The sequence below is a fragment of the Heterodontus francisci genome, unplaced genomic scaffold (assembly GCF_036365525.1).
Source record: "Heterodontus francisci isolate sHetFra1 unplaced genomic scaffold, sHetFra1.hap1 HAP1_SCAFFOLD_59, whole genome shotgun sequence".
NCBI classification, from domain to species: Eukaryota; Metazoa; Chordata; class Chondrichthyes; order Heterodontiformes; family Heterodontidae; genus Heterodontus; species Heterodontus francisci.
In genome coordinates, this window is record NW_027140758.1 from 6,380,429 (window position 1) to 6,405,568 (window position 25,140).

General features: G+C 46.5%; 1 protein-coding gene and 1 pseudogene across 1 annotated transcript in view; both read left to right on the forward strand.

Annotated features, from left to right (window-relative positions):
* Nucleotides 1–13,807, forward strand: part of LOC137360608 (uncharacterized) — a 98,017-nt gene extending 84,210 nt beyond the window's left edge. Inside the window, exons 4-5 of the mRNA XM_068026000.1 lie at nt 13,125–13,141; nt 13,430–13,807. Coding sequence (XP_067882101.1) covers nt 13,125–13,141; nt 13,430–13,807 — 395 coding nt within the window. The remainder of the gene's footprint in view (nt 1–13,124; nt 13,142–13,429) is intronic.
* Nucleotides 13,808–19,088: 5,281 nt separating this feature from the next.
* Nucleotides 19,089–19,197, forward strand: LOC137360622 (U2 spliceosomal RNA; annotated as a pseudogene).
* Nucleotides 19,198–25,140: the final 5,943 nt, after the last annotated feature.

The window sequence follows — 25,140 nt, forward strand, 5'->3', positions numbered from 1 at the left end:
TAGCAAGACCTGGACAACATCCAGGCTTGGGCTGATACCTGGCAAGTAACATTCGTGCCACATAAATGCCAGGCAATGACCATCTCAAACAAGAGAGAATCTAATCATCTCCCCTTGATGTTCAATGACATTGCCATTGCTGAATCCCCCACTATTAACATCTTGGGGATACCATTGACCAGAAACTTAATTATACCAGCCACATAAATGCTGTGGCTGTCAGAGCAGGTCAGAGGCTAGGAATTCTTCAGCAAGTAACTCACCTCCTGTCTCCCCAATACCTTCCCACTATTTACAAGGCACAAGTCAGAAGTGTGAACAAATATTCTCCCCTTGCGTGGATGAATGCAGCTTTAACAACACTCAAGAAGCTCGACGCCATCCAGGACAAATTAGCCCGCTTGATTGGCATCGCATCCGCCACCTTAAATATTCACTCCCATTACCACTGATGCACAGTGACAGCAGTGTGTACCATCTACAAGCTGCACTGCAACAACTCACCAAGGCTTCCTGGACAGTACCTTCCAAACCCGCCACCTCTCCCACCTAAAAGGACAAGGGCAGCAGACACATTGGAAAACCACCATCTGAAAGTTCCCCTCCAAGCCACACACCATCCTGACTTGGAACTAAATTGCCAATCCTTCACTGTCACTGGGTCAAAATCCTGGTACTCCCTTCCAAACAGCGCTTTGGTTGTACCTACACAGCAAGGACTGCAGTGGTTCAAGAAGGCAGCTCACCACCACTATATCAAGGACAATAAGGAATGGACAATAAATGCTGGCCTGGCCAATGATGCCCACAACCTATGAGCAAATGAAAGAAAGGTAAGGAAATGGTGAAGGGCTTTGATAGGGTACACGGAGATATGTTTCTACTTGTGTTGGTGTCCGAAACAAGAGCCAAAAATATAAAATCATCATTAATAAAACCATTGAGGAATTCTTGAAAACCCTATTTATGTAGTGAGTGGTGAGTGGAATCTGGAATTTGCTTTCACAAGGAGAGGCTGCGGCGGATAGTATTGACACATTTAAGGGGAGGTGGAACACGTGTATGGGGAGAAAGGAATTGTGGGATACACACATTGGGCTTTATTTTTCGTTCATTCATTCATATAAAGCAGGATGGCTGGAAATATGTGTAGAGCATAGAGCAGTTGGGATGTTCCCAGTGCAGTGTTTTGTCTGGATGGATCTGCCCAGAACACTTGTGTTGCAGGAGCTGGGAGCTTCAGTACTTCAGTGGAGGCAGACACTGACACTGGTTTTCATTTGTGGCTATTATTAATGATTATTCGTTGAGAGATTAAATTGATCACTTTGATATTTTACACCTCACCTGTTCTTGAGTTATAAGATATACTTTTTCTTCTTCCAGGCAAATACTTGAAGGAATCATGATGAATGTGATGGTTGCTGCACTCCAGGCACAAGGAACAGTGCAGCCAGCTCCTCTCACACACAGTAGGTACATTATCACTCAGAATGCAGAGCCACAGTTGGTTCATCAGTTCCACAGTGTCAGACTGCAGAAGTAGTCAGGCCCACATTGATCCCACGTTCCAGAGACATCATTTCAATCCAAGAATCAAACAAAGCAGGAGAGAAAGAAGTTGTTTCCATTTCACCCCAATTCAGTCCCACTGACAGTCAGATACATCAATCCCAGGTCAAAATCACACCCACTAGCAGATTAAAATGTAATGTGTCAATCTAAATATAATGCAGACTTAGCTATCAATTAAATATCAGATAGAATTGGCACATGGTACTGATTGGATGACACAGAATCTAACCTAATGGAATACCCTGACATTTAAATTAAATACCAGAGGCAAAGTTCACATCGATTGATTATAAAGGATGTTTAAACATCCCCATAGTGTACCTTAAGATACAAGTTACATACAAGTCCAACATTCATTACAGTGAAATATTTAAAGCTGCTGAAAGATATTGTAACCTGAGACACAAATTAGATGCCAGTTCAGAATTCACCCACACTGTAAAATTGAAAGATACAGAATCAATTCCATTAGATCTAAACATTATATACCATTCTAAAAACTCAAACAATATCAAACTGAAATACAGTATTGATTCCATTCATATAGATTGATCGAAACAATACCAGTGCAAAAATCACATGCAGTATCAGATTGAGCAATGCTGATATGAAGTCTAAACTGATGTAAATTAGATGCCAGTGCAGAACTTACCCAGACTGCGGAATTGAAAAATACAGTAGACTGAGATACGGATTATTTACCAGCCAAAAACATCTCATACATTATCAGAGTGAAATAGATTATCAATTCCATTTGTGTAGACTGAGCTCCACATTACAAACCAGTATAAAAAAAATCTCATATCAGGTTGTTTTAGTTATTATGCTACAAGACTAATAATCCAGAAGTCTCGAGTAATGATCCAGAGACATGAGTTCAAATTCTACGACAGAATCTGAGTAATTTAATTTCAGTTAATTAAAAAAATCTGGAATTAAAAAATCTAGTATCAATACTAGTGACCTTGGAACTACTAGATTGTTGCAAGAAAATCCATCAGATCCAGGAATGTCCCAAAGAGAAGGAAATCTGCCATTCTGACCCAGTCTGGCCGATAAGTGATTCCAGACCCACAGGAATGTGATTCAATCTTAACTGTCCTCTGAAATGGCCCAGTAAACCACTCAGCATAATTGTAAGAGTAATTACTGATGGGCAATAAATACTGACCTTGCCAGCGATGTCAACATCCTGTGAATGAATAAACAAGCAGTATCAGACTGAGAAATAACATTATATATTCCATTGGAACAGACTGAAGTACAGATAACATAGCACGCCATAAATCTATAGTGTTCGAATGAAAGATACTGTCTCAATTATTTATTGCAGCCTGAGCTACACATTACATACCTATTTTTCTTTTTTAGAATTAGAACATTACAGCGCAGTACAGGCCCTTCAGCCCTCGATGTTGCGCCGACCTGTGAAACCATCTGACCTACACTATTCCATTTTCATCCATATGTCTATCCAATGACCACTTAAATTTCCTTAAAGTTGGTGAGTCTACTACTGCTGCAGGCAGGGCGTTCCACGCCCCTACTACTCTCTGAGTAAAGAAACTACCTCTGACATCTGTCCTATATCTATCACCCCTCAACTTAAAGCTATGTCTCCTCGTGTTTGCCATCACCATCCGAGGAAAAAGACGCTGACTATCCACCCTATCTAACCCTCTGATTATCTTATATGTCTCTATTAAGTCACCTCTCCTCCTCCTTCTCTCCAACGAAAACAACCTCAAGTCCCTCAGCCTTTCCTCGTAAGACCTTCCCTCCATACCACGCAACATCCTAGTAAATCTCCTCTGCACCCTTTCCAAAGCTTCCACATCCTTCCTATAATGCGGTGACCAGAACTGCACGCAATACTCCAGGTGCGGTCTCACAGAGTTTTGGACAGCTGCAGCATGACCTCGTGGCTCCGAAACTCGATCCCCCTACTAATAACAGCTAACACACCATATGCCTTCTTAACAGCCCTTTTAACCTGGGTTGCAATTTTCAGGGATTTATGTACCTGGACACCAAGATCTCTCTGTTCATCTACACTACCAAGAATCTTCCCATTAGCCCAGTACTCTGCATTCCTGTTACTCCTTCCAAAGTGAATCACCTCACACTTTTCCACATTAAACTCCATTTGCCATCTCTCAGCCCAGCTCTGCAGCCTATCTATGTCCCTCTGTACCCTACAACATCCTTCGGCACTATCCACAACTCCACCGACCTTTGTGTCATCCGTAAATTTACTAACCCACCCTTCTACACCCTCATCCAAGTCATTTATAAAAATAACAAACAGCAGTGGCCCCAAAACAGATCCTTGCGGTACACCACTAGTAACTAAACTCCAGGATGAACATTTGCCATCAACCACCACCCTCTGTCTTCTTTCAGCTAGCCAATTTCTGATCCAAAGCTCTAAATCACTTTCAAACCCATACTTCCGTATTTTCTGCAATAGCCTACCGTGGGGAACCTTATCAAACACCTTACTGATATCCATATACACCACATCCACTGCTTTACCCTCATCCATCTGTTTGGTCACCTTCTCGAAAAACTCAATACGGTTTGTGAGGCACGACCTACCCTTCACAAAACCGTGCTGACTATCGCTAATGAACTTATTCTTTTCAAGATGATTATAAATCCTGTCTCTTATAACCTTTTCCAACATTTTACCCACAACCGATTTAAGGTTCACCGGTCTATAATTACCAGGGCTGTCTCTACTCCCCTTCTTGAACAAGGGGACAACATTTGCTATCCTCCAGTCTTCCGGCACTATTCCTGTCGACAATGACGACATAAAGATCAAGGACAAAGGATCTGCAATCTCCTCCCTAGCTTCCCAGAGAATCCTCGGATAAATCCCATCTGGCCCAGGGGACTTATCCATTTTCACACTCTCCAAAATTGCTAACACCTCCTCCTTGTGAACCTCAATCCCATCTAGCCTAGTCGCCTGAATCTCAGTATTCTCCTCGACAACATTTTCTTTCTCTACTGTAAATACTGATGAAGAATATTCATTTAACGCTTCCCCTATCTCCTCTGATTCCACACACAACTTCCCACTACTATCCTTGATTGGCCCTAATCTAACTCTAGTCATTCTTTGATTCCTGATATACCAATAGAAACCGTTAGGGTTTTCCCTGATCCTATCCGCCAATGACTTCTCGTGTCCTCTCCTTGCTCTTCTTTGCTCTCCCTTTAGATCCTTCCTGGCTAGCCTGTAACTCTCAAGCGCCCTAACTGAGCCTTCACATCTCATCCGAACATAAGCCTTCTTCTTCCTCTTGACATGCGCTTCAACTTCTTTAGTAAACCACGGCTCCCTCGCTCGACAACTTCCTCTCTGCCTCACAGGTACATACTTATCAAGGACACACAGTAGCTGCTCCTTGAATAAGCTCCACATTTCGATTGTTCCCATCCCCTGCAGTTTCCTTCCCCATCCTACACATCCTAAATCTTGCCTAATCGCATCATAATTTCCTTTCCCCCAGCTATAATTCTTGCCCTGCGGTATATACCTGTCCCTGCCCATCGCTAAGGTAAACCTAACCGAGTTGTGATCACTATCACCAAAGTGCTCACCTACATCTAAATCTAACACCTGGCCGGGTTCATTTCCCAGTACCAAATCCAATGTGGCATCGCCTCTGGTTGGCCTGTCTACATACTGTGTCAGAAAACCCTACTGCACACACTGGACAAAAACTGACCCATCTAAAGTACTCAAACTATAGTAGTTCCAGTCGATATTTGGAAAGTTAAAGTTCCCCATAACAACTACCCTGTTACTCTCGCCCCTGTCGAGAATCATCTTCGCTATCCTTTCCTCTACATCTCTGGAACTATTCGGAGGTCTATAAAAGACTCCCAACAGGGTGACCTCACCTCTCCTGTTTCTAACCTTGGCCCATACTACCTCAGTAGACGAGTCCTCAAACGTCCTTTCTGTCGCTGTAATACTCTCCTTGATTAACAATGCCACACCTCCCCCCCCCACTCTTTTACCATCTTCTCTGTTCTTACTGAAACATCTAAATCCCGGAACCTGCAACATCCATTCCTGCCCCTGCTCTCGCCATGTCTCCAAAATGGCCACTACATCGAGAACCCAGGTACCAACCCATGCTGCAAGCTCACCCACCTTATTCCGGATGCTCCTGGCGTTGAAGTAGACACTCTTTAAACCAGGTTCTTGCTTGCCAGTGCCCTCTTGCGTCCTTGTAACCTTATCCCTGACCTCACTACTCTCAACATCCTGTACACTGGAACTACAATTTAGGTTCCCATTCCCCTGCTGAATTAGTTTAAACCCCCGCGAAGAGCACTAGCAAATCTCCCCCCCAGGATATTGGTACCCCTCTGGTTCAGGTGAAGACCATCCTGTTTGTAGAGGTCCCACCTACCCCAGAAAGAGCCCCAATTATCCAGGAAACCAAAACCCTCCCTCCTACACCATCCCTGCAGCCACGTGTTCAACTCCTCTCTCTCCCTATTCCTCGCTTCGCTATCACGTGGCACGGGCAACAACCCAGAGATAACAACTCTGTTTGTTCTCGCTCTAAGCTTCCACCCTAGCTCCCTGAATTTCTGCCTTAAATCCCCATCTCTCTTCCTACCTATGTCGTTGGTGCCTATGTGGACCACGACTTGGGGCTGCTCCCCCTCCCCCCTAAGGATCCCAAAAACACGTTCCGAGACATCACTATCTAAAATTGCAGACAGTTTCAGACTGAGATACAGTATTTATTCCATTACTGCAAACTGAGCTACTTGTTCCACAGGAGTTCTAAATACTGAACAAGTCTGGTCTCTTTTGTTTGGAAAAGAGGAAGCTGAATGATCACCTAATAGAAGCACTGAATTATATGAAAGGATTTGATAGGGTAGAGGTAGAGATATTTCCCATTTGTGGTGGAGTCAAAAGCTGTAAATATGAAATAGTCAGGAATAAATCAAATAATTAATTCAGGAGAAACTTCTTTACCCTGCTTTAGACCTGGTTCGAATCTGGAACATGCAGCACTTGGGTTGATGAGAATTGTTACATTTAACATCAAATTAAATGATTGATAAATTAAATATGAGGCAGAAAAGATTTGAGGGATTTGCAGATACAATTAGAGGAGGTAAGGTGGGAGGAGGCTCATGTGGAACCACCAGCACTTGGGCAGAATAGCTTGTCTCTGTGTTGTAAATTCTATGTAATTGTGTGTCGGATGAATTCTGAACTACAAACTATCCCAGAGATTAATGATTTCTGAATGCATCACACACATAGAGTACCAGAGACTGACAGACACTGAACAAAACTCACACTCATAGGCAGTACCAGAAACTGACAGATACTGAATAAAACCCACACTCATAGGCAGTACCAGAGACTGACGGATGTTAAATGAGCCCAGATTCAAAGGTTTACAGTGGCAGAGAGGTACAACAGCAATCCTACTCTCACACACAGTACCAGAGGCTGACTGATACAGAATGAATCACACAGTTACATACTGCAACAGAGACTTATTGGCAGTGTCTGAATCCTAAGCTCACATACAGAATTAGAGACTGACTGACGGCAGCATGAATTCCACATTCTCTTTCAGTAACGGAAACTGACAGATTGCCACAGATAAAGAATGATTCTTACTCTAAGGTACGGGACAACAGGCTCACTTATTTGGCACAGGGTCATCACTAACGTTTGGGCTAACTAAATGCAATAACAGCTCGTCTTGTTTCTTAGTATTTCTAAATCCCATCTGTCCAACAAAAGCTGAACAATTATTGCAGGTTGTGTCTGACTGTCTGATCTGTTAACTGCACTATATCACAAATTGCTGACGTTTTCTAGCTAAAAGTGAGAAATGCAACATAAGGGCAGAAATTGACATGGTCTGTCAGGGTGAAAGAAGCAGGTAATGTGAGGTAATAGATTTTTGTCTGTAAGTGCTGCACTGATATTGCTTCATATATTTATATTGAAAATAAAGATAATTGATTCGTAATAAAGGTTGTCTTCATTGACCCGATGATTGTAAATGTGCCCTGTTATATTTTACCAGTATTTACCATTGACCAGTATTTCTGTCTGTTTTTTCAGGATAGTATTTGCATTACTTCAAATAAAGAAAACATGACTACACAAAGAACTGAGCAGAATGCTGAAAGTTTCACAGCAAACAGTTAAAATAGAAAGCGATGAAATACAGAAAGATAAAAGCTAAAATACTGAAAACACTCAGCCAGTCCGGAAACAACTGTGGAGAAGTGAAGCTCGGGTTAATGGTCCAGTTCTGCGACACTTGAATAAACCTGAAACGTTGCTCCTACCTTCCTCTCTCCACAGATGCTGCGGGAAGTGCTGAGTGTTTCCAGAATCTTCTGTTATTATCCAGATTTCCAGTGTGTGCAAAAAGTCTCTTTTTGAATAAAATATTCCCTGGGAAGGAATTGTAAGATTTAGGTTCTGTGTTTACAGATACACAAAGAAGCGGGTCGAGCTCATAATGTCAAGCTCATAATAGTTTATTAAGAAGCAACAGTTTAAATATAATATTAAGAAGTAGCAGTTTATATATGAACAGTTTAATTATGGTAATGCATAAGCTAAACAGACAGAAAAGACAAACGACCCGTCACAGATTGAATGGATGACCGGTCCCGGATCATACAGTGGGGAAGAACAGTGTTGACCGTCTCCCCGACGATGAGGCAGGTGAGGTGTTGGTGTCCTCAGTCTTCTTGAGCCAACCAAAGTGTCAATCTGAAGGCGACTCTTTCCCTCCCGAGCACCCAAAAAAGTGGCTCAACTTAGAGAGGCCGGAATGTGAGAAACTGCTGAGAATAAGGGACCCTCGCAGCGAGGACACATTTCCCGGTGGATTTTCCAATAGAAACTGGGACTGGAGAGAGTCTTTGGGAAATGGAATTCCTGAATGTAGTGAAGGAGTTAGTGATTGGTTTGTAGATGTTAAATCTGATTGGAGGGCTGAAGAGACCAATTGTAGTATTACAATATAAAACCGTTGTGACATCATTGCCAATCGCCCAATCACAATCCTAACTTTCTCCCATCCCTCATTAGCATAGAGCTGTGGGATTGTCTATTTAATCCGCACTCGGAAGGGGTTTGGTTTATTTCTGTGTCTGAAATTGAATCTGAAAATGCCTGAAGAGAAGGCATCATCACCCTCATTTACAAGCAGAAGTGGGAGAGGGCAGAATTCAGAAATTGGCGGCCCATCTCACTGCTTAATGTTGATTACAAGATTCTGTCCAAAGTCATAGCCAGTCGAGTCAAGTCTGTTCTGGAGTTGGTGATTCACCCCGATCAGACCTGTACTGTACCCGGCAGGAAGATCTCTGATAGTCTCGCGCTACTCAGTGATACGATCGCCTACGTACGGGACAGGAGGGTGGACACCTGCCTCATCAGCCTGGACCAGGAGAAGGCTTTTGACAGGATATCGCACACCTACATGATGGACGTGCTTTCCAAAATGGGGTTTGGGGAGGCAATCTGCAATTGGATCCAACTGCTCTAAACAAACATCAGTAGCGCAGTCTCAATCAATGGGTGGGAATCTGAAACTTTCCCGATCAAATCTGGAGTCAGACAGGGCTGCCCTCTGTCCCCTGTCTTGTTTGTTTGCTGTATTGAACCCTTTGCTGAGTCTATTAGGAAGGATGCGAGCATAAGAGGGGTGACAATCCGAGGCAGTGGAAGCACTCAGGTCAAAACCTCCCTGTACATGGATGACGTCGCCGTTTTCTGCTCGGATCCGCTGTCCGTGCGCAGACTGATGAGCATCTGCGACCAGTTCGAACTGGCCTCGGGAGCCAAAGTTAACCACGGCAAGAGCGAGGCCATGTTCTTTGGCAACTGGGCTTACCGATCCTTTGTCCCCTTCACCGTCAGGTCAGACTACCTGAAGGTGCTGGGGATATGGTTCGGAAGGGCCGGGGCGTGCACCAAAACATGGGAGGAGCGAGTAGCCAAGGTACGACAAAAGTTGGGCATGTGGGGGCAGCGATCTCTCTCCATTGTGTGTAAGAACCTGGTCATCAGGTGCGAGGCGCTCACGTTGTTGCTCTACGTGGCGCAGGTCTGGCCCATACCCCACTCCTGCGCCGTGGCAGTCACCCGAGCCATTTTCCGCTTCGTCTGGGGATCTAAAATGGACCGGGTCCGGAGGGACACGATGTTCAAATCTCTAGACAAGGGCGGGAAAAATGTACCCAACGTGGCCCTCATCCTGATGACCACCTTCGTGTGTGGCTGCATCAAGCTGTGTGTAGATCCCCAGTACGCAAACTCCAAGTGTCACTACGTGCTGAGGTTCTATCTGTCCCCGGTGTTGCGAAGGATGGGCCTGGTCACATTGCCGCGGAACGCTCCATGCAGTTGGGCGGTGCCGTACCACCTATCCTTCGTGGAGCATTTTCTGCGGGAAAACACCTTTGACCACCGGTCCATCAGGCAGTGGTCTGCACGGAATGTCCTCAAGGCCCTACGGGAAAAGGAAACGGTGGATCATGTCGGATGGTTCCCCGAGCAGACCGTCAAAGTCATTTGGCGGAATGCCTCATCACCAGAACTTTCAAACAAGCACCAAGACTTAGCTTGGCTGGTGGTGAGAAGGGCCCTCCCCGTCAGATCCTTCCTGCACACCCGAAGTCTCGCCCCCTCCGCACAGTGCCCCCACGTTGGCTGTGGTGGGGAAGAGACGGTCGCCCACCTCCTCCTGGAATGTGCCTTTGCAAAGCAGGTGTGGAAAGAGATGCAGTGGTTTTTGTCAAGGTTCATCCCAAGCAGCTCTGTAACACAGGAGTCTGTGCTCTCCGGGCTGTTCCCAGGGACGCACACCGAGACAAACATCAACTGCTGCTGGAGGACTATCAATTCGGTGAAAGACGCCCTTTGGTCTGCCCGAAACTTGCTGGTCTTCCAGTGCAAAGAGTTGTCCACCACCGAATGTTGCAGACTGGCACATTCCAATGTCCAGGACTACATGCTGAGGGACGCACTAAAGCTTGGGGCAGCCGCAGCAAAGGCTCAATGGGGAAAGACCACAGTGTAAGGTTCCCCCACCAAGCTGGACTGAGGGGCTGGATCCATGGGAAACCCCTCGAACTGTATCGTTAATATTCTCAATTGGTGTAAATGTAAAACTATAATTGGCATGACAATTGTGAAACGGAAGGGTTGGGAAGAAACTCATGACAGTATTGAAGGAAACTGATCTCCCTTGCAATGTTTGTATTTTTTGGTGCTGTTTGGAAACTGTTTGGCAATGTAATTTTTACAGATGTTTATGAATAAAGTATATTTTGGAAATAAAAAAAAGAGAAGAAAACAGCTGCTAAGAAGGGCGCCAAGAAAGCCTTAAATAAACCGTCAGCAAAGGGCGGCAAGAGGCGCAGAAATTCGAGGAAGGAGAGTTACTCCATCTACATCTACAAAGTGATGAAGCAGGTTCACCCCGACACCGGCATCTCCTCCAAGGCCATGAGCATCGTGAACTCGTTTGTGAACGATATTTTCGAGCGCATCGCGGGTGAGGTTTCCCGCCTGGCCCATTACAACAAGCGCAGCACCGTCAGCTCCCGGTAGATCCAGACCGCCGTGCGCCTGCTGCTGCCCGGGGAGCTGGCCAAGCACGCCATGTCGGAAGGGACAAAGGCGGTGACCAAGTACACCAGCTCCAAGTAAAACTGCACAATGGACTGAAAAACATCCCAAACACAACGGCTCTTTTAAGAGCCACCCACAATCTCTCTGAAAAAGCTACATCATCTCAATGGTATCGATTTGGTTTTTTTTATGAAGAGTCTGGAACTTTCTAATTGCCTTTGTGATCTCTGTTTTAACCCCATGGATTCTGGGTGATTCACTTTCACTCTTGAGATCTTTGTGTCTCTACTTAATAATGCCGTGTAAATTAATTACTGATCACTGACCCCAAGTGCGCTTGGATCTCGGACGCGTTCATATTCGACCCCTTTCCTGTATCTCGTTAATAAAAGCTGACAGATCAGTTCTCAGTCACTTGTTTCCCTTGTTGAAGCTCGGCCTCAATAACTAATAAGTACATTATCTGGAAACCCCGCTGTTGTAGGAACCCTCAGTCTCACATTTCAACACCTGACAGTAAAAATCTTCTCTCCGCTTTTGTCTCCCACAAATAGGTTCAATCTAGAATCAGTGATGCGGTATCTTGACAAAGATTGATCTGAAATGTGTCAGCTTGCAGAATGCTGTGAATGAGACTTTCTGCCTCCGCTTACAGACTGTTTCAAAAAGGACTGAGAATAAACCCGAATAGATACCGGATTGTAAAAGTGTATCTGGAACTTGTGACAATGTGTAGAATAATACAAGAGGAGAAAGATTTTAAATTTTTTTGCTGTAAAATGAAATTGCCTGTTAATGCGATATTCTATATTGAAGCTGCTCCTTGTTTTACAGATATATTAGCGGGCTTTTCAAATTTAAAAAATCGGTTGGAGTCTGACAATTTAGCGCCGTTATTTTCCGCCGTTATTCAGTGTGGAATCTCCGGATTGGTGAATTAAGCAGCTCTGGGATTGGAAATATGAATCACATCATGAGATGCAGTAACAGAGTGACCAATCAGCAGCCTTCACCACTACCATCCCAGCCCAGAGGGACCAATGTCAGCGGATTTCAGCATTCTTTGTGAAAGTATTTGTGAGATTGTGGCCTGAGCAGACTGCCAAAGTCATTTGGTAGAATACCTCATCACCAGAACTTTCAAACAAGCACCAAGATGTAGCTTGGCTAGTGGTGAGAAGAGCCCTCCCCGTCAGATCCTTCCTGCACGCCCGGAGTCACACACCCTCTGCACGATGCCCTCGAAGTGGCTGTGGTGGGGAAGAGACAGTTGCCCATCCTCGTTCTGGAATGTGTCTTTGCAAAGCAGGTGTGGAAAGAGATGCAGTGGTTTTGGTTGAGGTTCATCCTTAGCACCTCTGTAACACAGGACTCTGTGCTCTGCGGGCTGTTCCCAGGGACGAACTCCGAGACAAACATCAACTGCTGCTGGAGAACTATCAATTCGGTGAAAGACGCCCTTTGGTCTGCCCGAAACTTTCTGGTCTTCCAGCGCAAAGAGTTGTCCAGGACCGAATGTTGCGGACTGGCACATTCCAAGGTCCAGGACTACGTGCTGAGGGACGCACTAAAGCTTGGGGCAGCCGCAGCAAAGGCTCAATGTGGAAAGATCACAGTGTAAGGTCCCCCCAGCAAAGTGAACGGAGGGGCTGGACCAATGGGAAACCCCTCAACTGTATCCAGAAAATATTTTGTTTGCTGTAAAATGTACGTAGCATGTAAAATGAAATGGAAGGGTTGTGAGGCAACTCACTCCTGTATTGAAAGAAACTAATCTCATTTGCACTCCTTGTGTTTTTCGACTTTGTGCTTTTTGGAACTGTTTGGTAATCTATTTTTTTTAATAGTTTTTTTATGAATAAAGTATACTTTGGAAATTTAAAAAAAGTGTCTGGAAGAGGGGCAGCCACTGCAAAGTCTCAATGAGGTATAAAAACTGTGTAAGGTTCTCCCACCAAAGTGAACAGAGGGGCTGGACCCATGGGAAGCCCCTCGGGCTGTATACACTGAATATGGGTTTGCTGCAAAATGGAAGGGTTGTGAGGAAACTCACTCCTGCATCAAAGAAAACTGATTTCCTTTGCACTTTTTGGGATGTCAACTTGGTGTTATTTTGAACTGTTTTGTACTGTATTTTTTTTACAGATTTTTATGAATAAAGTATATTTTGGGGGAAAAGAGGAAGAGGAAAAGACCAGCGGGAAAGCTCGGGCCAGGGCCAAGGCCAAGTCTCACTCCTCCCGGGCTGGACTGCAGTTCCCGGTGGGCCGTGTTCATAGGCTCCTGAGAAAGGGCAACTATGCTGAGCGTGTGGGTGCCGGAGCCCCGGTCTATCTGGCTGCTGTGCTCGAGTATCTGACCACTGAAATCCTCGAGCTGGCCGGTAACTGGGCCCGGGACAACAAGAAGACCCGCATCATCCCCAGACACCTGCAACTGGCCGTCCGCAACGACGAGGAGCTCAACAAGCTGCTGGGAAGAGAGGCCATCGCTCAGGGCGGTGTGCTGCCTAATATCGAGGCCGTGCTGCTACGCAAGAAAACCAGCGCTCAGAGATCCCAGAAAAAGTAATGCGGCCAAAATGTCATCTAATAAACCAAAGACTCTTTTCAGAGCCACCCACAGTCTCTGTGAAAGGACTGGTTACTGTCAGGAGGGAGTCAGAGATGGAGTTATTGTAATGGTGCATTGACCAGTTTCACATCTGTCCAGGTGTGTTTTCCGTTCCCTCTCTGGATTTCGCTCTGCTCCTCTGCTCACACATCCCCCTGCACCCTCCCCCCCCCCACCCCCAATTAAATGAAGAACTGAACTACATGATGTCAATCAACAATTTAATAAATGCCGCCACCTTCAATTTCATAAATTTGGAGACCCCCTCGGTGCATTAATGATAAGTGGTTTGGTGCTGATGAATTAATTTAATAATGGAAGTATCTGGGTCAATTCTGGTCTGTTTTTCATTGAGACAGTTTGAATTCTTTTTTTCTCTCCGGTGATCTGAGCGCCGCTTCTCAATGAGAATTTGCTCCCGGAACAAAGTGCAGGAAGGAAGAGGTCTTTCTCGGGCTGTGTGTGGACAAGGTAAGGGAGACAGAACGGGAAGATTCTGCTATTGAAAATCATTGTTGTTTTCTGTCCTCAAACCTGTAATGCACGTTCCTGGTTTGGCTTTAGTTTCACACTGTTTGTTGTTCTTGAACAGTGAATAGAGGAAATAGAGCCGGGCAGCAGGGATGTGGGCAGTTATGCGAACAACAACTATTGCTGTCACTCGGTGAGAAGTATCGAGGAAATACTTTAAACAGCGGCTGTCGATTTCGGTTGAATGGTTGGTCCAATGAGAAACCAGGAAATGGCAGAGACTTTGAACAAGTATTTTAACTCAGTCTTCATGGTAGAAAACACTAAAAGCATCCAAAGAATAGTATAAAATCAAGGGGAAAAGGAGGGAAGGAACTTGAAACGATCATTGTCGCTGGAAAAAATGTATGAGGAAAACTAATGGGACTAAAATCTGACAGATCCCCCAGACCTGATGGCCTGCATCCCAGAGTTTAAAAGAAATGGCTCCAGCCATAGTGGATGCGTTGGTTGTAATCTTCGTCAATTCACGAGATTCTGGAACAGTGCCAGTGGATATTAAAACCACAAATGTAAAACCCCTATTCAAAAAGCAGGTAATGATAGGCCTGCTAGCCTAATGTCTGTCATTGGGAAAATGCTGGAATCCATGATTAAGTAAGTGGTAGCAGAACATTCAGAAAATTAAAGTACAATCATGCAGAGTCAACATGGATTTATGAAAGGAAAACGATGTTTGACAAAATTATTAGAGTTCTTTGAGGATGTAACAAGCAGGGTATATGAAGGGGAACCAGTAGATGTAGTGTATTTGGATTTTAAAGGCGTTCGAAAAAGTGCCATGTAAAAGGTTACAACACAAGATAAGAGCTCATGGTGTTCAGGTGTAATATATTAGCACGGATAGAGGATTGGCTAACTAACAAGAAACAGAGAATTGGGTTAAATGGGTCATTTTTCAGGTTGGCAAACTAATTAGTGGGGTGCCACAGGGATTGGTGTTGGGGCCTCAACTACTTACAATCTATATTAATAACTTGGATGAAGGGATCGAGTGTATTGTAATCAAATTTGCTGGGGATACAAAGATAGGTGGGAAAGCAAGTTGTGAGGAGGACACAATGAGTTTGCAAAGGGATAAAGACAGGTTAAGTGTGTGGACAAAAATTTGGCAATGAAGTATAATGTGGGAAAATGTGAGGTTATCCACTTTGGTATGACGTATAGAAAAGCAGAATATTATTTAATTAGAGAGAGAATGCAGAATACTGTGGTACAGAGGGATCTGGGTGTCCTCATATATGAATCACAAAATGTTAGCATGAAAACACAGCAAGTAATTAGGAAGGCAAATGGAATGTTGGTGTTTATTTCAAGGGGGATGGAGTATAAATGTGCAGGTTGTTGGTTCGACCACACCTTGAGTGTTGCATGCAGTTTTGGTCTCCTTATTTAAGGAGAGATATATTTGCATTGGAGGTAGTTCATGCAAGTACCACTAGGTTGATTTCTGGGATAAAGGTGTTGTGTTATGTGGAAAGGTTGACCTGGTTGTGGTGCACTCATTGGAGTTTAGAAGAATGAGAGTCAATCTTATTGAAATACATAAGATTCTGAGGGGGCTTGACAAGGTATTTGCTGAAATGATGTTTCCCCTCATGAGGGAATCGAGAACTATGGGGGAACAGTTTCAAAATAAGGAGTCTCTCATTTTAGATGGAGTTGAGGAGGAATTTCTTCTCACAAAGGGCTGCTATTCTTTGGAATTATCTACCCAAGAGGATGGTGGAGGTTGGTCATTGAATATATTCAAGGTTGAGTGAGACTGACTTTTGATCTACAAGGGAATAATTGGTTATAGGGGCAGGCAGGATAGTGGAGTTGAGGCCATGATTTGATCTGCCATGATCTTATTGAATGGTGGAACAGGCTCGAGTGGCAGAATAGCCTAATCCTGCTCCTAGTTATTATGTTCTTATGCTATAATGCCAGATGGAAATAAAAATATGACAGAGACTGCAATCTGAAGACAACAGAAGGCAGGTCCCTCCCTCTCTCACACACACACATGCAGAGTCCCAGAGACCCATGGGAGTAGCTCAACCCTCAAGACAGAAGACCAGCGAAACAAGTTTGAAAGTGTGCACTGGTCCCCAGCAAGAACTGCAAGCCATAACAGCAATCAAAGACTTTACATCAAACCCAAAGCCAGCAACTGAACTCCAGCTATTGCTTCAAATCTTTTCCCCTTTTCCGTTTCTATTTGTGTGTCTGTTTATCACATATGTACGCTAGCGTGGTTGTGCTGCGTATCTTTATTCATTTTAACTGAATTAGATTTTTAAGGTTAATAAACTTACACTGTTCTTTTTTCAATCTGAGAAAACATGCCTGGTTGATTTCTTTGCCATTAGAATTAGGGAGTAGTGAAGCTAAAACATGGTGTTTTAAAAAGTTAAACCCTGTTACAGGTAAGGAAGAGGCTGAGAGGGGGAGCCTTTCTCACCTGGTCGTAACAATGACTTTTCTAGCTTCTACCTCAATTGATCTTGAGTTACAGAGATATTTTTCTTTCTCTCTGTAGGCAAAAACTTGAAGGAACCTGAAGGAAGGTGGTGATTCCCCAGCACAAGGAAAAGTGCAGTCCACTCCTTCTAACACAGAGTAGGTACATTATCACACCCAGAGCACAGAGACACAGACAGGCCATGAGTTCCACAGGCACAGAGAGCAGAAGTAGTCAGACTCGCACTGATCCCAAGTTCCAGAGACACATTTTCAATCCAGCAGACAATCAAACAATGCAGGAGAGGCAGAAGTTGTTTCCAATTCACCCCAACTCAGTACTGCTGAAAGGTAGGTCTATCAATCTCAGTTCAAAATCACACCCACCACCAGATTAAAAGGCACCGGACTAATCCCACAAAAGTGCAGCCTAAGCTACAAATTAAATATCAGGTAGAGCAGCTGATGGAAAGGTACAGAATGAATCCTTAGATTTCTTCGAGGCGGCTCAGTGGCGCAGTGGTTAGCACCGCAGCCTCACAGCTCCAGCGACTTGGGTTCAATTCTGGGTACTGCCTGTGTAGAGTTTGCAAGTTCTCCCTTGTCTGCGTGGGTTTCCTCCGGGTGCTCCGGTTTCCTCCCACATGCCAAAGACTTGCAGGTTGATAGGTAAATTGGCCATTATAAAATTGCCCCTAGTATAGGTAGGTGGTCGGGAAATGTTGGGATGTGGTAGGAATATGGAATTAGTGCAGGATTAGTATAAATGGGTGGTTGATGGTTGGCACAGACTCGGTGGGCCGAAGGGCCTGTTTCAGTGCCGTATCTCTAAATAAATAAATAAAATAAATGTAGCCCAGACTGCATACCCAGTGACAGATTACAATGTAGTCCAAACATCTCATACAGTATCAAAAATAAAGTTATAGTATTATGTCAATTAGTGCACACTGCACTACTCATTTCATACCAGTCCAATAATCTCTGTAAGAGCTGTAACGAAAGATAGAGTATCAATTCAATGATTCTAATTGTACTGAGCACACCATTTGTGAGTTTGAAACATTTGCCATCATTCACAAATGTGTTCAGAGTTACAGACTAAATATTAGTCCAAAACAGATAGCAATGAGGAAAAACCTCTTTACTCAGAGCGTTGTTAAACATTTGGAATTCTGTACCCCAGAGGGCTGTGGAAGCTCAGTAATTGAGTATGTTGAAAGCAGAGAGTGACAGATTTCTAAATACAAATGACATAAGGGGATATGAGGATAGTGTGTGAAAAAGGCATTGAAGTGGATGATCAGCCATGATCATCTTGAATGGCAGAGCATGCTCAATCGGCTGAATGTCCTGCTCCTATGATCCTATGTTCCTAAAACTCTCACACCACAACTCAATAAAACACACAGTTAAAATGTGATCCATATTTTGAAATACAAATGAGGCAAGCAAATCGTGACACATCATGGCATTAAGCAAATAGTTCTCAATACCATCACTGAGATACATATTAAGTGCAGGTACAGAGGAATCCTGCAACAGAATTTCATAGATACACAATGTATCACATTTGCAGACAATGGCAGTAGCTGAGAGATACAAAATTAATCCCACTGTTACTGACTGTCCCAGAAACAGACACATAAAAAATGAATTGTAACACACATTCAGTACCAGAGACTGCCAAATGCAGAATGAACCCTGGATGTGCACATGCAGAGTGTACCAGAAATTGACTGGTACTGAATGAGACCCAGACTCATATGCAGTACCAGAGACTAACAGCTGAAGAATAAATCCAACATTCACTTCCAGTACCAGAAAATAATATATGCATAACAGATATCACTCATGTACAGTAGCAGAGATTGACAAACAACAGAATGCAGCTTGACAGTGGCGAAGGTGCGAGAGCGAGCTTACAGCTGGGAAGTCAATTTCAGTGGAAGTTTAAAAGTTAATTCCCTTTTGTTTTCGGAGGACCAGGGGACTGCTGGGGAAGTAAAAACTATATATTTGGGTGGTTTATAATCTCTTTCTTTTAGTTTTGGTGACTGCAGCTTGACAGTAGCGAAGGTGCGAGAGCGGGCTTACAGCTGGGAAGTCAATTTCAGTGGGAGTTTAAAAGTTAATTCCCTTTTGTTTTCTGAGGACCAGGGGACTGCTGGGTAAGTAAAAACTATATATTTGGGTGGTGGCTGTACCCGATACACTACACGTGTCGTGTCTCCCACCCACCCTCCTCCTCAGACAAAAAAAAAGGACTTCTCGGCCTTTTGGCTAAGATCAAGTGTAGTATCTGTTCTTATCAGTGCTTATTTGATTGAGAAGAGACCATGATCATTGCCTTTTGATCCTGGGGAAGCTTTGAGTAAAATGGCTATAACCAATTTTCGAGCTTCGGGCCAGGGAGTGCGGAACACCGTTCGGGTGGTCGTGAAGGACAAGGAAGGAGATGCACCGGTTGATCGCACCTTCTTCATCAAGAAAATTCTCTTCGATTGCTGCGGATTTCAAGCGACGGACGTCTTCTGCCTGCAGGATTTCCCCAGCAGTGGATACTTTGACGTGACGTTCCGGAACGTGGCGGGATGCATCAAGTTCCTGAAGGCGTTCAAGGAGAAAGGGGACCGGGCGCCACTGTCGATCCTCACAGCGGAGCCGCTCTTCACACTTCCGTCACAACGGGACCGGGTGGTGACAATTCACCTCTACAACCCCCATGTTCCGGTGGTGGATGTACTCACCTTTCTCGCCAGGTATGTCGAGGTGGCCAGCACTGATGTCAAGGACCCCTTTGGGATCTGGACCAGCAAGCGGCAGGTCAAGGTGACCTTGAAGGTAGATCCCAGTGGAGCCATCATCCACCCTCCCTCCAGCTTCGCTATCGGGGGAAGTCGAGGCTTCTTGGTCTACGCTGGGCAGCCCAGAGTTTGCCGCACCTGTGGCAAATCTGGTCACATGGCAGCCAACTGCAGCACGGTTGTTTGCAAGAACTGCAAGGAGGAAGGCCATCAGACCAAGGACTGTAAGCAGACTAAGTGTTGCAACTTGTGCGGTGCGGCAGGCCATCTCTACAAGACCTGCCCCAAACGTTGCCTCAGCTATGCTCAGGCGGCAAGGTCCAAGGAAAGGCCGCGAGAAGGTTCGACGAAGGCGTCCGCTGTTCGAAAGGAGACCAGCAACATTCTCCGCAGTGAGGAACTTCAACCTGAGAAGGAAGGGGAGGCAGCTGAAACCAACGACCCAGCACCTACCCAGCGCCCGGAAACCCCTCCTCCACAGACAGAATCAATGGAGGAGGAGGCAGCAGATGGACAAACAGGTCAGTGGCAAGTGGTCCAGAGGAAAACCACAAGGAAAAAACATCCCAAAGCCACCACCCAAACCAGTGGCAAGAGGAGGCTCTCTTCTGAATCAGACTGCAACAACTCCTCTTCACTGGACGGGGAAATGCTGGAACGGCAGCCCCTTCAAAAGAGGTGGCAGAACTCCGAGATGGATGATAAAGCATCCCAGCCCCCGGGCACTGGAAGCTGTGATGGGCCCGGCGTGCCCCAACCCCAATGCCCCACATGTAACGACGTGGCCAACGCATCTCAGCTCCGAGACACCGGGAGCAAAGACACGTCTGGCGCACCTGAGCTCCGGGAGACCGGGAGCTGTGATGTTTTCGAGGAGGAACAGATGGAAGCAGCTGAGGACAACCCAATCCTCTCTGCCTACAAGACCCCCCCGATGTCACCCGAGCGGCACAAACCCTGCATGAAAATTCAGGAGGGGTTTCTGAGCCCAACCAACGTGAAACTGCTTGCGCACACGATGGGTATGCAGGAACATCCCGAAGGACTGGGACTAGCGAGGTCGAATGGTATGGGAAGCAACAACTAATTTTTAGTAAAAAATGGGTGTAAGAATTGCGTCCATTAATGTGCGTAGCATTAAATCTACTACGCGATGTGTTTCAACCTTGGATTACCTTGCCAAGGTCAAAGCTGACCTACTGTTTCTGCAGGAGTGTGGAATACCACACCTCAGCACCTACAGGCAGTGGTCGCGATGGTAGTCCCACGGGCCATCGATCTGGTCGGGGGGTAATGACTGCCGTTCCTCCGGCCTGGGTATTCTGCTGCGGGGAGGTAACTTCACCATCTCCGAAGTTAAGGAGGTGGTGGGCGGCCGCCTCCTCGTAGCAGACGTGATGTACAACAACGCTCCTCTCCGGCTGATCAACGTGTACGCCCCGGTACAACGCAGCGAGCGGCTGACCGTCTTCCAGCAGCTCCCACTGCTGCTGGCGACGTCCAGGCCGGTCATCCTAGGCGGTGACTTCAACTGCATCATCGATGCGGCTGGACGGTCCGGCAGTGACGACAGCAAACTGGACGCTACGTCCAGATTCCTAATAGAAACAGTTAAAGATGCCAAACTGCACGACGTCTTCAGCAAACCTGCAGACGGAGCGCAGCGCAGATACACATGGTCAAGATCGGACGGGTCTGCCCGTTCCAGGATTGACTTCCTGTTTGTGTCCCGTGCTGTCACGGTTGGATCCACCGACGTCAAGCCGGTGTTCTTCTCCGACCACTGCCTCTTACTGGCCGACTGTCACTTACAGGACGACCAGCGGGTTGGCAGAGGGACGTGGAAGCTCAATGCGACACTGCTGACCCCAGAGAACGTTGAGGAACTCAAAAGGGATTACAAAGGTTGGAGGACCGTGAAACCCCTCTTTGAGTCTCCAGTTCACTGGTGGGAAGCGATTAAGGAGAACATCAAGAGGTTCTTCATCCACAAAGGTGTTCAGAAGGCGAGAGAGAGACAGAGGGAACTGTCCCGACTCCAGAAAATTATGCAAAATCTACTCCGGTTGCAGTCAATGGGGGTCGAGGTCAAGGAGGACCTCCAAGAGGTGAAGAGCCAGCAGGCCTCGCTCTTTGCCAAGGAGGCCTCCAAGATCATCTTCCGGTCCAGAGTCCACTCCATCGAGCAGGATGAGACGTGCTCGCGTCACTTCTTCCAAAAGGTACACAGAGAGAGCTCTTTTATCAGCAGCCTGAAGGAAGAAGATGGCTCGGTAACGTCTTCGCAGTCCGACATACTAAGGATCAGCAAATCCTTTTATGCTGGGCTGTATGACGCGAAGCCCACAGACAGCAGAGCCTCCCAGTCCTTCCTGTCATCTATCACAGAGGTCTTGGATGACAGCAGGAGGGAGAGACTGGACAAGCCGCTAATTCTGGACGAGCTGACAAAGGCCGTCGAGTCTTTCGAGACGAGTAAAACTCCCGGGAGCGACGGCTTACCGGTCGAGTTGTACTCGTCCCTGTGGGACTGGGTCGGCTCGGACCTGCTGGAAGTATACGAGAGTATGCTCCTGGCCGGCAGCATGTCAGAATCCATGAGAAAAGGCATCATCACCCTCATTTACAAGCAGAAGGGGGAGAGGTCAGAAATCAGAAATTGGCGGCCCATCTCACTGCTTAATGTTGATTACATGATTCTGTCCAAAGTCATAGCCAGTCGAGTCAAGTCTGCTCTGGAGTTGGTGATTCACCCCGATCAGACCTGTACTGTACCCGGCAGGAAGATCTCTGATAGTCTCGCGCTACTCAGGGATACGATCGCCTACGTACGGGACAGGAGGGTGGACACCTGCCTCATCAGCCTGGACCAGGAGAAGGCTTTTGACAGGATATCGCACACCTACATGATGGACGTGCTTTCCAAAATGGGGTTTGGGGAGGGAATCTGCAATTGGATCCAACTGCTCTCCACAAACATCAGGAGCGCAGTCTCTATCAACGGGTGTGAATTGGAAAGTTTCCCGATCAAATCTGGAGTCAGACAGGGCTGCCCTCTGTCCCTGGTCTTGTTTGTTTGCTGTATTGAACCCTTTGCTGAGTCTATTAGGAAGGATGCGAGCATAAGAGTGGTGACAATCCCAGGCAGCGGAGGCACTCAGGTCAAAACCTCCCTGTACATGGATGACGTCGCCGTTTTCTGCTCGGATCCGCTGTCCGTGCGCAGACTGATGAGCATCTGCGACCAGTTCGAACTGGCCTCGGGTGCCAAAGTTAACCACGGCAAGAGCGAGGCCATGTTCTTTGGCAACTGGGCTGACCGATCCTTTGTCCCCTTCACCGTCAGGTCAGACTACCTGAAGGTGCTGGGGATATGGTTCGGAAGGGCCGGGGCGTGCACCAAAACATGGGAGGAGCGAGTAGCCAAGGTACGACAAAAGTTGGGCATGTGGGGGCAGTGATCTCTCTCCATTGTGGGTAAGAACCTGGTCATCAGGTGCGAGGCGCTCACGTTGTTGCTCTACGTGGCGCAGGTCTGGCCCATACCCCACTCCTGCGCCGTGGCAGTCACCCGAGCCATTTTCCGCTTCGTCTGGGGATCTAAAATGGACCGGGTCCGGAGGGACACGATGTTCAAATCTCTGGACAAGGACGGGAAAAATGTACCCAACGCGGCCCTCATCCTGATGACCACTTTCGTGTGCGGCTGCATCAAGCTGTGTGTCGATCCCCAGTACGCAAACTCCATGTCTCACTACGTGCTGAGGTTCTATCTGTCCCCGGTGTTGCGAAGGATGGGCCTGGTCACATTGCCGCGGAACGCTCCGTGCAGTTGGGCCGTGCCGTACCACCTATCCTTCGTGGAGCAGTTTCTGCGGGAAAACACCTTTGACCACCGGTCCATCAGGCAGTGGTCTGCACGGAATGTCCTCAAGGCCCTACGGGAAAAGGAAACAGTGGATCATGTTGGATGGTTCCCCGAGCAGACCGTCAAAGTCATTTGGTGGAATGCCTCATCACCAGAACTTTCAAACAAGCACCAAGACGTAGCTTGGCTGGTGGTGAGAAGGGCCCTCCCCGTCAGATCCTACATGCACACCCGAAGTCTCGCCCCCTCCGCACAGTGCCCCCGCGTTGGCTGTGGTGGGGAAGAGACGGTCGCCCACCTCCTCCTGGAATGTGCCTTTGCAAAGAAGGTGTGGAAAGAGATGCAGTGGTTTTTGTCAAGGTTCATCCCAAGCAGCTCTGTAACACAGGAGTCTGTGCTCTCTGGGCTGTTCCAGGGACGCACACCTAGACAAACATCAACTGCTGCTGGAGGACTATCAATTCGGTGAAAGACGCCCTTTGGTCTGCCCGAAACTTGCTGGTCTTCCAGCGCAAAGTGTTGTCCACCACCGAATGTTGCAGACTGGCACATTCCAAGGTCCAGGACGACGTGCTGAGGGACGCACTAAAGCTTGGGGCAGCCGCAGCAAAGTCTCAATGGGGAAAGAGCACAGTGTAAGGGTCCCCCACCAAGCTTGACTGAGGGGCGGGATCCATGGGAAACCCCTCGAACTGTGTCGTTAAAATTCTCAATTGCTGTAAATGTAAAACTGGAATTGACATGACAATTGTGAAACGGAAGGGTTGGGAAGAAACTCATGACAGTATTGAAGGAAACTGATCTCCCTTGCATGTTTGTATTTTTTGGTACTGTTTGGCAATGTAATTTTTACAGATTTTTATGAATAAAGTATATTTTGGAAATAAAAAAAAAGGACTCTGTTGTGTTGATAAGGTCAGCTTTTTATTTAAGAAGTTCTGTCCGTTGGATTGCTAACCTAACAAGTTTTGACAGTTTTTTGGTTTTTCAGTAGATTTGTTGGGAATTTAGAATAGAGGGAATGGAAGTGAAGGCAGTTGTATGTTCCTCCTGCGGAATGTGGGAGGTCAGGGTCGCCAAGAGTGTCCCTGCTGACTGCATCTGCGGGAAGTGCACCCAACTCCAGCTCCTCGAGAACCGCGTTAGGGAACAGGAGCTGGAGCAGGATGAACTTCGGATCATTCGGGAGGCGGAGGGGGTTATTGAGAGGAGTTATGGGGAGGTAGTCACACCTCAGGTAAAAGTAGGTAGATGGGTTACCGTCAGGGGAAGGAGAGGGAACCAGCAGGCAGTGCAGGGATCCCCTCTGGCCGTTTCCCTCAACAACAGGTATCCCGTTTTGGATACTGTTGCGGGGGACGACTTACCAGGGGTAAGCAATGGGGTACGGGTATCTGGCACAGAGTCTGTCCCTGTTGCTCAGAAGGGAAGGGGGAAGAGGAGCAGAGCTTTAATCATTGGGGACTCCATAGTTAGGGGAACAGATAGGAGGTTCTGTGGGAATGAGAGAGAAGCACGGTTGGTATGTTGCCTCCCAGGTGCCAGGGTTCGTGATGTCTCGGATCGTGTTTTTGGGATTCTTAAGGGGGAGGGGGAGCAGCCCCAAGTCGTGGTCCACATAGGCACCAACGACATAGGTA